Source organism: Aquarana catesbeiana, linkage group LG04 (assembly GCF_042186555.1).
Source record: "Aquarana catesbeiana isolate 2022-GZ linkage group LG04, ASM4218655v1, whole genome shotgun sequence".
NCBI lineage: Eukaryota > Metazoa > Chordata > Amphibia > Anura > Ranidae > Aquarana > Aquarana catesbeiana.
Genome location: NC_133327.1, coordinates 184042605 through 184055853, shown reverse-complemented (window position 1 = coordinate 184055853; position 13249 = coordinate 184042605). Strand labels below are relative to the sequence as shown.

The window sequence follows — 13249 nt, the reverse complement described above, 5'->3', positions numbered from 1 at the left end:
AATTTAGGAGACACTCCTGCATTGTGCAGGATGGCTACACTTGTATTAGCCTTTAACTAGTTACGAACCACCCCCCGCAGTTGTACTGCAGCAAGTTGGCGCCCCTGCGCAAATCAACCTTATTGTACGTCAGGCGTACACAGCGATTCACGAGGGGGGAGCCAACCAGATCGCTCCAGAGACAGGCGGAACGAGGATTTGTCAGTGTAAACAAACAGATCCCCGTTCTTTCGCAGTCCTGCTAAAAATTGCAGATCACAGCTATTACTAGTAAAAAAATAAAATAATAAAAATGCCATAAATATATCCCCTATTTTGTAGATGCTATACCTTTTGGGCAAACGAATCAATATACACTTATTGCGATTTTTTTTTTTTTACCAAAATAAGTAGAAGAATACATATGAAGAAACTGATGAAGAAATTTTTTTTTTTTTTAATTTTTTGGGGGATAACTATTATAGCAAAAAGTTAAAAATATTGGTTTTTTTTAGAAATTGTGACACTTTTTTTGTTTATAGAGCAAAAAATAAAAACTGCAGAGGTGATCAAATACCAATAAAAAAAGCTCTATTTGTGGGAAAAATAGGACATCAAATTTGTTTGGGTACAACGTCGCATGACCACGCAATTGTCAGTTAAAGCGACGCAGTGTTGTATTGCAAAAAATGGCCTGGTTATTAAGGGAGCAAGACTTTCGGTCCTTAAGTGGTTATGGAACAATTTAAATGATATGTAATTTGCGTTACTACTGTATGTAAATTAAGTATAAACTCATTATTAGGACTGCATACTCCCCTATTATTCCCTACTTGCCATTGTAACAACTAAATTTAAATGGACTGAGTCACTTATTTCTAAAGCCGCATACACACAAGCGGAATGTCCGACAGAAAAAGTCAGACGGAAGCTTTTCATCGTATATTCCGATCGTATGTATGCCTCATCAGACTTTTTTTTTTTTTTAAATTCTGATGGACCTAGAAATAGAACACGTTCTAAATATTTCCGACAGAACCAATTCCTATCGGGAAAACCGATCGTCTGTATGCTGTTCCGACGGACTAAAAGCGATGCATGCACTGAAGAAAGTATGAGAGGGAGGCTATTGGCTACTGGCTACTGAACTTCCTTTTTCTAGTCCCGTCGTAGGTGCTGTACGTCACCTCGTTCGGGACGGTCGGACTTTGGTCGGACTTTGGTTTGACCGTGTGTAGGCAAGAGCATTTGAATGGAATTCCGTCGGAGAAACCTTCGGAGTTTATTCCGACGGCAAAACCGGTCGTCATATTCCAGGTACTCCAACAGTAAATTTTTGGAAGTTTCTGCTCATTTGCAATGTTCCCACTCCTCCATTTGTGTTTTCCATAAAATAAACTAAAAATCTAAAGTAGTGTGTAGGATCTAGGATCTTCTCATGGTGGCCATGGCAGGTATACAGACAGATCAGGTAACACAAATACAACTCCTGGATACTTAAGGCTGGCCATACATTATACAATTTTCCTTTCGATTTTCCAAAACTAAGGTTACACCAATGCCGATACTAAGCAAATGCTCCAATACCTGAAACTGATACTTTCAGGTTCATTTCCTTGAGCTTTCAGCAGGTTTCCCCCACTGACAACTGAAATGTAAAAAAAAAAAAAGAAACCGGCAATTATTGGTTGTTAAGGAGCGGGGCTGCCCCGTCCTTAACAACCAATGACTCATACAGCTGTCAGTTGGGTTCCCCTGTTGACAGCTGAAGTGTAAACTAAGTCCCGGCAAATGGAGGTGTCAAAATTTTTTTTTTTAAAAAGCAGCCGGGCAATGTTTATCAACAACATTACTCAGCCACTAAAAAAGAAAGACAAAAAGAAACATTGTTTCTTCTTGTATCCTTCTGTTTATTCATCTACAGATGAGGGATGAACTTCGATCTGTAGATGAAGTCTGTTTAAAGCAAACTTTCAAGTAAAAACAAAATGGTTTTTCTTTGCTTTTTATTAAATGTTCCTGTTTAACTCCTTATTAACCCTTAATTTACTCTAATCAGTCTTAATTAACTCCTTATTCTCCTTCTCTATTTCATAATTTTTTTCCTGCTGATTTTTATTTTTTATTCACTTCTATTTTATAAACTATTAATAATTAAAACTTCTTTCTTGCTTGCTTTGTTCATTAATATTTTTACACCTTTAACATATATTTACACGTTTCACATTAATTTCATTTGTAAATATCTTTTCAATGCTTTTTGTACCATTGCTGACAGCTGAAGTGTAAACAAAACAGTTGCAGTAGGTATCGTTAATTGGCATTGGTTAGTACTAAAAAATAGTATTAGTACTTGTATTCATTGTAAAAAAAAAAATGGTATAGGTGCATCCCTAACCAAAACCATATAATATGCGGTCAAACCTAAACACTTTAAATTTGTATGCAATCAGGCAGGCCCTTGCACTACATAGTTGAAGGGAAATGTAAATGTATATCTCTGACATCTACCATGCTTAGAAAAATCGCTGTTCTCCCAGTCCAGTCTGTGTTGTTAACATGTGTGAGATGGCATAAGCCATACCCTGTGACATGTTTCGCCCCATCCGACGGGGCTTAGCCATAGAGAGTGATGATTTTTCCAAGCATACTACTCACTACTGGATGGTGATATTACATGCCAACACCCCATTCCTGAACGCTAGCCGGACAATTCATATCTTCCTTTTTTTGCTTAGAGCTGTACTACACGTATAAGCAGGTCTGACATCTGCCATAAACATATATAGAATTTTTCAGTTGACTGTGTAAGATTTACAAGTACAATATTAACATTGACCTTTGTTTTTCTACACACAGATATCAGCAGAGAGTAGCCCTTTACATAGCTGCACATTTTGGCCATCTGAAAATGGCAGAGTGGCTACAGAAGAAGGGTGTAAGGGCAGATGAAGCCATTGGTGTCCATCCATACAGAGAATGGTGCTGTGAAACTGATCACCCAGATATAGGCAAATGTGCCATTCATGCAGCTGCTGAAGCAGGCCAAATCCTTTTAATCAAAGTCTTTGTTGCACATAATGTTTTGTGTTTAGAATGTCAGACTCCTTTTGGTCAGACACCTCTCAGGACATGTATCCACCAGGGCCACAAAGACTGTGTATTATATTTAATCATGAAGATGTGGTCAGTTGTTGCTTTCCCAAATATTTCTCTCCCTATGAGTATCTATGTCAAGATCAAAAAGTGGCTTTTTGTGACTCAGAAAAAATTATGCAAAGTGAAGAGGTGGGATCCACAATTTAAAACACGTGTTGGGGACCCATTTGTTGTGGATGGTTTCACAGAACCCAAGATGACTAGTAAAAGTCTGCATAATCTTCATCAAGACAAATGGAAAAAAATTAGGATTTATAACAATTTTCGGACTCAGAGTAGCAAAAACTTTGCTAATGCTGTCTTAAAACTCCACCCTATGACACCAACACCATCCAGGTTTCCTCCTATCACAAAAACAGCAGATAATCCAGCTCAGAAAAGACTTGTAGTAGAACCGGAATCTTTGGATATTATTCATAACAACACATGGAATGCTCAAATTTCTCTTCCACCCATCGGCAGTATTAGCAGTAACCGCCCACGCAATTTAACAATGCCACATGCTACCCTTCTTCTGAATTCCTCCCTAGAGTCTTTCTCAAAGCACCATGGTCGGACACCAAGGCAAAATGCAATATATTTCTTAAGTCTAGCCAGGTAAATATAGTAGTTCTGTAAATTTTTGTAGCTTGAATACTTGAATATAATTGCCTGCTTGAATTTAATGATGTCACTTACTGCGTGGAAGGTGAATTCAATTTTTTTATGAATATTGAAAGAGAAAAGTAATTAAATTATATGGTTAGATAATTATCTCTCCGAAGACAGTTGCAGTGAGTGATCTGTCCATGCTTATACATTTTGGTAAACAATCATGAGTTAACTCTGCAATGGCTATTTCAGTGAGCAATGGTCAAATGCATTATTTGCAGTATATTTATGGCTGGGCATCCTTCAGACAAATGGTTGTCAATTGACAAGGTATAGGCAGCGTCAACATAAGCCGCTAACATCAGCAAAGGCCTGCACATAGTGTTCGGTATTGCTTGAGAGGACTGTCAGACACTGCAGACATAGTAGAGGAAATGATGGTTAGAGGACATGCTTAGCTTTGGTTGGAGACATGCTGTAGAAGACAGCGAGAGAACATGTTTCAGGAGGCTACTAGAGATTACTGCAGCAAAATAACAAAGGGCTACAATTCCGTCACAAGTGCTCTAAGCCTAGACCAGCCTTTATCAACCAGGGTGCTTTCTGGGCTCTTCGGAAATGCCAATGGCAAAAAAAAACTAAAATTGTCACAAATTGCCCAAAAATTGTAAACCAGCCAGCAAGTGGATCAAGCCTGCCATTTTATTACACAAAGTCTAAGGTTTTTATAGTACAGAATTACAACCTTGGGCACTGTGCGGGCTAACCACTGGCATCTTAACAGCCAATAACATCATCGGTTTATAAGAAGGACTTCAGGCACCTGCACAGCATTTTGGTATGCCCCTCCCCTCTCCCTCTCTGTAAGCACTGGGGTCACGTTAGCAGAGAGAGGGAGAGAAACAGAAGAAGACAAATGCTAGAATAACAGTCAGTACCAGTTTGTAAAGTAACAAATCATCTCTTGTGGTGGTTGTCCCACATATGTGGATGCTGCTTAGTTTAGTTTTTTTTACATTTTAGAATGAGGTACCTTGAGATTTTGCATAGTATAAAGGAAGGTAGTTCACCTTAAAAAAAAATGCACATCTTTTTGCAGGTAAAAAATTGGCATTTAAAAAAAAAAAAAAAAATTTATTAGGAGCCTGTAAAGTATTTCACCCACAATCAGCAGGTCATGGTGCAATGCCTGGCTCCTGCAGACTGGCAGTTACACAATGACAAGAACCATCAATAAACTACCTAGTGCACTCAACAGCACCCTGGTATTTCATTGAGAAATACAAGCCAACAGGCTGATGGTAGTTGTAGTTTTCCCATTCTCAGAACTCTGCGAATGAATGATGTGACAGCAAGTTCGGGGAGATGTTCCCCGGTTCACTGTCACTAGAGGTGGTGGATCAGGGAGAGGCTGCAGGAGTGGGAACATGTTACGAGTTCCACCTAAAAAATGGGTGGCACTTGTAACATATTCCCAAAAGTGAACTTATCTATCAAAGAGTGCCACAACTGAAAAAAGGCTATCCCAAGGCACAGTGCTGAAATTGACAGAATATTTTGTGAGCTGAAGCAGATTTTGTTTGGAACACATCAAACAGATCAGTTCCTTCTCTAACATGAAATGTATCAACCGCTGAAATTCTCCAGCATGATAGACAATCTGTGTAACTGCTGCTTCACAGTTTTTTGTAAACTTGAACTCTCACTGCCTGAGTATCTGAAATGATATTTACATAACTAGTAATAATCAGACTGTGTATGGCTTGTCTAGGAGGACAAGTAAAAGGAAATATCCCAAGTTTATTTTCACAGTCTAACTGTAACACCATAAAAAGACTCACACAACTCTTGTGACAGTTTACCTACTGACAAATCTCTAGCTTTCTCCTATTTTGTTTCTGCGTCACATATTAGAAGGGACATCATGATATCACAGGTGTGCTGTTTGTTTCCCATAGTATGCAATCAAACCGCCTTTTAAGTTGTGCTTATTGGTCCTTATTACATTTATTGTTTCTATGTATTACACATTTCAGCATGCCAAAGCTCATTTTTTAACTTAGGCAGTGCAAACAGTAGTGAAGAGGTTTAAAAGAGAAGTAAAGTTTTTTTTTCCCCCAGTCATACTTACCCAGGTTACCTATCTGTCCCCCTGCGCCTCTACAATGAGAACAGAGTGATCGAACACCGCCTGATCACTCGGTTTTCAGAGCTCCGTGAGCAGAGAGCTGTAGACTGTCAGTCACAGCTCTCTGCTCTTCTCCCTTCTTGCTCACTGGAGTACTGAGCTGTGGAGGGGGCGGAGAGGCCGCCTCAGGCTCTCAGCGGCTCGCTGAGAGGCTAAAATGGGTGTCAGTCCAGGCACCTGGCGGATCCAGACTCCGTAGTTGGGATGACATAGTGCCTTGACTGATATCTGTGATGTCAGCAGAGAGCGGACTTCAGGCAAAACAAATTGCACTCCTGTGATCCATAGGAGAAGTACAGCCAAACAAGCTCAGGCTGGAATTCTCCTTTAAAGCGGAGTTCCACCCATTTAAAAGTCAGCAGCTACAAAAAGCGAGCCGCGCTGTGAATGGCTGGGCAATCTTCTGGGACCTGTGATGTGTCCCAGAAGATTGCAGGGAGGGATGGGGAGAGGTGATCTTCCTTCTGGTGCCGCGGAGCCCTGGGAGGAAGTGGGAGCTGGATGCCTCTAAAAAGAGGGTATCAGCCCCCCCCCCCCCAAAAAATGACATGCTAAATGTGACATGTCAGGGGGTCACCATCACTTAAAGCGGAAGTTCCATTTTTGGGTGGAACTCCGTTTTAAGACCAACCATACCCAAAGGTGATAGTTCAGTTTGACAGACACCTGTGGACTGAATTGACCACTGGTTTCTACTAATTTTTAAACAAACCAATTTTCTTTTGTGTCTTCACCTGTCTTATAAAGCCAAAGGAGTGTGGCCTTTCTCTTTGCAATGGTTGAGGTAGTTGGCATTTCTAGTGGATGAATTGCACATTTGGTGTCTATGGGAAAATGTAAAAAGCTATGGTAGTGTGTGGTCTACTTCACCAGTAACCACGGAGGGGTGAAATATCAATATTTGCTGGGGCTGCCCTTCTAGGTATATTATCTTAAAGCAAGCATTACATTTAAGCCTAGTACACACTATTCGTTTTTTTTTTGTTCAACCCAGCAGGGCTGAATTAAAAAATAACTGACCAATCCAGAGGAGCCACTGTACTAACCATGCGATGTTAGTACAACGATCTCCCCTGCTGTGCTATTGTGTTCTGACAAAGTGTTCTGACAATGGACTCCATTGGATAAGAGTGCTGATCGGGAGCTGATTAGCAGATCTTTATTAGTCATGCCCCACTGACAGAAGGCGGCCGAACACAGTACACACGGGCTGAATGTCGGACGGTTTCTACTGAACTGGCCGATGCCACCTGACATTTGGCCCGTCTGTACTAGGCTTTAAATAAGGCAAAACAATGAATGGCAGATAGCAAATGTTTGCCATGGATAACTGGTTTTAGTACACTGTGTTTAATGTGAATTGGAAGCTACAATTTAATTGAGGAGGGCAGTACAGCTGCTTCAGTGTGCTTAAAGCAACACATGATTAGGCCATCTAGTGGTAGTAAATCAAATACAAAATAGACTCCTAATAGGGATAAAAGTTGCTTTTGAAAGATTATCAATCACGATTGTCTGGTTATTAGCTCTGGTTCACACTGCTGCGACCTCTCATGTGACTTGCTGCAATGTCCGACACAGAAAGTCTCATGACAAGTCAAACCACATTCATTTCAATGGGTGCTGTCTTAATTGCTGTGACTCAAGTCGCACAGACAAAAAATAATAGTTTCTGCACTAACTTTTTGGCTGCGACTTTGAAGGTTTTTTTAACCCTATACTCCACTCCCAATCCATTTTCTGCTGTGTACCTGTGGCTTAGCCTATCCCTGCAGCTCAAATTCTCTTTCCAAGCAATGTCACCTCCCAAAGCACATTGTCCACTTAGCTAAAACATTGTACAGCTGTGTTCATAGTGCAGGAAAGATGGCTTCCAAGAGACTGAGTATACTCTCGACAATGAACAACTCATCCGACTTGTATGTGAGTGTCTTGCAATTTTTGATACCAAGGACCCGACTTCTAAAGACCAAGGCAAGTGTGATTGAGCATGGTTAGAGGTAGCAAGACTCTACCATGAGGACCGCGAGAGCTTTTCAGCCACATAACGGTCCAAAAAATGTAAGTTCAGTAATGTGTTTCACACTCTGTATTGTTATCATTGGCCAAAACCAAAGTCACAAAACAACAAAGTTGCATTGAAGTCGTACTCAAGTCGCAATACAAGTCGCACTGGAAGTTGCATGATTTTGGGGTCGCAACAGTGTGAACTAACCCTTAAAGTGGCAATAAAGGCAAAATCAAAATTTATACAATCCGTCAGTAGCATTAACAAAGCAGTCTTTGTTCTCCCTGTAAGTTTTTTTTTTTTTTTTACCTTTTGATCCTGCTGCTTTCAACTTCTTTTACCAGACCAACCTGTGCAGCAAAAGTGGAAGTAAAAGGGTTGAGACAAGGGCTTTTTTTGTCAGGTGCAGGAACTCATCCCTCTTCACCAATGTGGCGCAATTGTTTGCGCCGCTTCATAGGGTGGGTGTTGGTAAGTTGCACTGGGCTGGCCTTAAAGGGGTGTTTTACACCTCTGCACCCCACTGTCCACAATTCACCTCTTTCCCCTGTCCTAAGCTCACCTGTGTACCCCCATCCAAAGCTCACCTCTGCATCCCTGTCCAAAATTTACCGCTGCACCCCTGTTTACAGCTCACTTCTGCACCATTCATCAACAGCTCTCCTCTGCACCCCTGTCCACATCTCACCTCTGTGCTCCCATTCACAACTCACTTCTGCACCCCTGTCTGCAACTCATGTCTGCACCTTCTGTCTGCAACTTATCTTTCCACCCTCTGTCTGCAACTCACCTATGCACCCCCCGCCCCTCCCCCTCCAAAGCTAACCTCTGTATTACCTTGATCACAGCTCACCTCTGCACCCCTGTCTAAAACTCACCTCTGCATCTCCAGTCCACAACACACCACTTCACCTTCCACCCGTCTGCAACCCATCTCTGTACCCCCATCCACAACTTACCTATGCACCCCCCCCATCCTCTGTATTACCTTGATCACAGCTCACCTCTGCACCTCTACACCTGCCACTCATCTGCAACTCATCTCTGCACCCCCTCGCCACAACAAACCTCTGGACTCCAGTTTGCAACTCACCACTGCACCCCATACCTGTCCGCAACTCACTTCTACCTACCCTTCCAGTTGCAGCTCACCTCTGCATACCCCCCCCCCCCCCCCCACAGCTTACTTCTGCACCATGGCCATAGCTATGCTTGTCCACATCCAACATCTAAGGTTCCAAAGCTCCTTACTTTCAAGCCCCTCTTCATCTCTTATCTCTAAATCCCCACAACCCTCACCTTTTACCCACATCCCTTTCTCAGCTGCCTTGCTTACCTCTGCAAAAGGCAGAACAAAGTCTTGTTCCACCCATACGGTACACAGAGTGCGTATTCACTTATGGCTCCTCCTCTCCACACTGGGCAACAGCAGAAGGATCATTGGGTGTCAGCATTTGGGCACCAGCTCAGCACCCCAATGCCCTCCTTCCCATCCATTAACAAACTGGGCCCGGGCCCCCTTCCTTGTTCCTGCCCTGAGTGCAGTGGCAGGGAGAGTCTGTGGGAGCCAGCTGGAGAGGTGCACTGTCACTTGTAAACACAAAAGCCACGCTTCTGTGGTTACACGTAAAAGGTCGATAGCGGTGAGCACAAGGTCAGGGCCAGAGGTGGTAGAACTTTGTTCTGGCTCATAAAAAAGCAGTGGTTGAGACAAACCATTTAACACTAACTGGGGTGCTTACAATGGTTAACTTTCATTCCTAACATTAAACATTTTACACTAAAAGGAAAAACAATGATTCTGTAACTGTTTAAAAAATGTTATCTTAAATTGGACTTTAATTTGTTAGTAGAGGCACAATTGAATTTACTAGTTCATCAAACACTACCCTCTCCAGACAATGCTGCTGTCCAAAGGTGTCTCAGTTGCTCCTTCTTAAAAAGAAAAGCCACTCTTAGACCCCCAGACACACTATACAACATTTGTTGTCAGATTTCCTTTAGATTTACCAAAACTATGTAGTGCAAGGACCTGCCTGATTGCATACCAATTGAAACTCTAATGCCGCGTACACACGGTTGGACTTTCCGATGGGAAATGTTTGATGTGAGCTTGTTGTTGGAAAGTCCGACCATGTGTATGCTCCATCGAACATTTGCTGTCGGAATTTCCGACCACAAATGTATGAGAGCAGGTTCTCAAATTTTCCGCCAACTTCACTTTGTTGTCGGAAATTCCGATCGTGTGTACACAAGTCCGTTGCACAAAAGTTCACGCATGCTCGGAATCAAGCAGAAGAGCTGCACTGGCTATTGAACTTCCTTTTTCTCGGCTCGTCCTAAGTCTTGTACATCACCGCGTTCTAACATTCGGAATTTTGGGCCAACATTTGTGTGACCGTGTGTATGCAAGACAAGTTTGAGCCAACACCCTTCGGAAAAAAATCCACGGCTTTGTTGGCAGAAAGTCATATCGTGTCTACGCGGCATTAAGGTTTGACCTCATATTATATGGTTTTGGTAAATCTGAAGGAAAAAATCTACAGAAAATTGTATAGTGTGTATCCAGCTTAAAACAGGATGTATGTTACCGGCCAGATAACCAATTGAAAAAAAAGGAAAGCCCAACACCTCGTTCACCCCAGAACGCGGTGCAGAAAACCCAAGTTCCGTGCGTTTCCCGCACTGCGTTCAAAATGCGTGTACGATCTGCTGCAGGTATTAATGTATTCTTTATGACGCTTCAAACGCAGATTGCAAACGCAGTGTGTTTCCCTGCATGAGATCACATGGTACTGCAGTGCACTGCAGTACCATGTACGATGCAGTGTGTTTTTGAAAAGTAGTGCAAGCACTACTTTTGGTGCGATCCAGTGCAATTTCAGACCATTTAAATGAATGGGCTGAAAATCACACTGCACTTAATTGCACGGGAACATGGAACGCATTTCTGTGGAATTCAGGTGTCAACCGGCCCTAAAAATTGAAAATGCAGCCACCACATTAAAGGATTGTTAGCTGCAATTTATTACATTTATTTTTGGTTAGTTTTGGCTATTAGGAGAACAGACGGATTCTATTAGGTGAATCAATTTCTAGTTCCTAATTATTGCAATGCAGATCTGCTCTATTTGCAGATAATCACGCAAATCAGGATCCAGACAATCACAATTAACAAAATGTACCCTGTTTCCCCGAAAATAAGACCTAGCGTGATTGTCGGTGATGGCTGCAATATAAGCCCTACCCCCCAAATAAGCCCTACCCTGTTTTCCCGAAAATAAGCCCTACCCTGAAAATAAGACCTACAAGGACTTTAACTATGGCTTATTTGGGGGGTAGGGTTTATATTGCAGCCATCACCGACAATCACGCTAGGTCTTATTTTCGGGGAAACAGGGTATGATTCTTCTTAGATTGCAATAAGCCTGCGTGAAATGTTTTGGTAAATCAAAAAAGAATGTGATTTGCCAATTCACCTTATGTGTGAATTTTATCTCTATACGCTGTTTATAAGAATTGTTTATAAGAATAAGGCAGCGGTGACTGGTCTTTATTACGTTGCTATATAGAGACAAAGAGCAGAAGTTGTCTCATGCTGGATAACTGCAAATCTGGAAGAAATACACAAAATGAAAATCTATTTAAAAAAATACTGGGCTTAACAACTCAGAACTCTTAAGGTGGTAGGTATAAATAAAGCGTGTTCCTAGGCATGCACAGGGGGTGTGCCAGATGTGCCTGGGCACACCCTAATCACAGTGTATGGTGGCAATTCCCCCTATTGCCTGGGCTTCCCCCAGTGTTGCCCCCCCCCCCCTGCAGTGCTGCTGGCTTTCCTCCTTTTCTCTCCCCCTGGCTGCTGACATGTTTCAGAAGGGAGAGTGGGGGAAGGGGCCACTAAATATGTAATTTACCAGCCCCTTCCTTTTCTAAATGAACACAGTGAACACACTTACTCACTGTGTTCATTCATAACTGAAGCATAGTAAGCTGTGTTTACTATGCTTCAGTTTGTGAATGAATAGGAAGTCGCTCAGCACAGAGCACTTCCAATTAATTCACTGCCCCGTGCAGCTAAGGCTGCAGAGAAAGGCATGTGTGTTTGAGCTTTTGGGTGCACACCCTAATGTAATAAGCTGCGCACACCTATGAGCTTGTTATTAATGATGAATTGGAATGAATATGTATCATTCAGTATGCAATGGTTTTAATTTTTCTAACAGTCATGTAATGCAATGTTAACTTATTCTTTTTAGTGAATTTAAAGAAAAACCTTGGCTCCAGCAGCTAGACATGGCTCGGATGTTGGCCAAGAAGATGGTCTACCAGCACTAAGGACAGCAAGATTAGGCTCTACAGACAGCTACCCTGAGACAGTTAACGTCACACATTTATGGACTGTTGCTGTTTGCTGTTATTTCTATGCAACCCTGGCTTCTATTGTTGAATCATTGCCAATACTTAGACCCACATATAAAAAAACTGCATTTCCCCTCTAATCCTGTTCTAGCGACGCCTCACGATTTTGGATTTTCTTTCACTTTTATTATCAGTGATAATGATAAACAATATGATTCTTACATTACCACTTTTGCATAAATAACACATTAGTAGACTAATTATGCCGATATCTATAGCTACCTTACTTTTTCTTCTATTTGCTCATTCTGTCATTATGACCCATTAGTTCACCCATGAACTAATATGTATAGGTGTATACAGCTGTAATCATGTTGCATGTAAATTAAAAGCAGTCTTTGTCAACTTAAATTTTTATGTCTAGCCTAGACTTCTTGGGCACTGGTGATAGCTGGTGTCTTCCAGCTGCCACCTTAGAAGGCTACATCACCAGTACCTTCCATGGAGATCTCAGGAGAAAACTAAGAAATCTAACAAGATTTCACAAAACCAAGCAAGATCTTGGCTAAAGGCTCGTAGGAAAGGCGATCTCAGGGGGAAGGTTCTGGCACAGACATCATCAATCAGCCAGCACAGAGAACAAGTAGCTAGGCACTAATGACAATTTTTAAATAAATGTCAACATGGTATTTGGTAGGCAGGCATCATGGGCAGTATGGAAATAAGGTAATAAAAGCAGCGTGTTTCTAAATGTAATTGAGCTTGATTCCCTATATACGGTGCCTTGAAAAAAATATTCATACCCCTTGAAATTTTCCACATTTTGTCATGTTACAACCAAAAACTTAAATGTATTTTATTGGTATTTTATGTGATAGACCAACACAAAGTGCAACATAATTGTGAAGTGGAAGGAAAATGATAAATGGTTTTCAAAATTTTAATATTAAACATCTGAAAAG

The 13249-nt window shown here is 41.6% G+C and overlaps 1 protein-coding gene across 1 annotated transcript in view; it reads left to right on the top strand.

Annotated features, from left to right (window-relative positions):
- ANKUB1 (ankyrin repeat and ubiquitin domain containing 1) overlaps window positions 1–12698 on the top strand; it is a 50553-nt gene extending 37855 nt beyond the window's left edge. Inside the window, exons 5-6 of the mRNA XM_073625978.1 lie at window positions 2839–3735; window positions 12185–12698. Coding sequence (XP_073482079.1) covers window positions 2839–3735; window positions 12185–12263 — 976 coding nt within the window. The 3' untranslated portion in view covers window positions 12264–12698. The remainder of the gene's footprint in view (window positions 1–2838; window positions 3736–12184) is intronic.
- The last annotated feature ends 551 nt before the right edge of the window (window positions 12699–13249 follow it).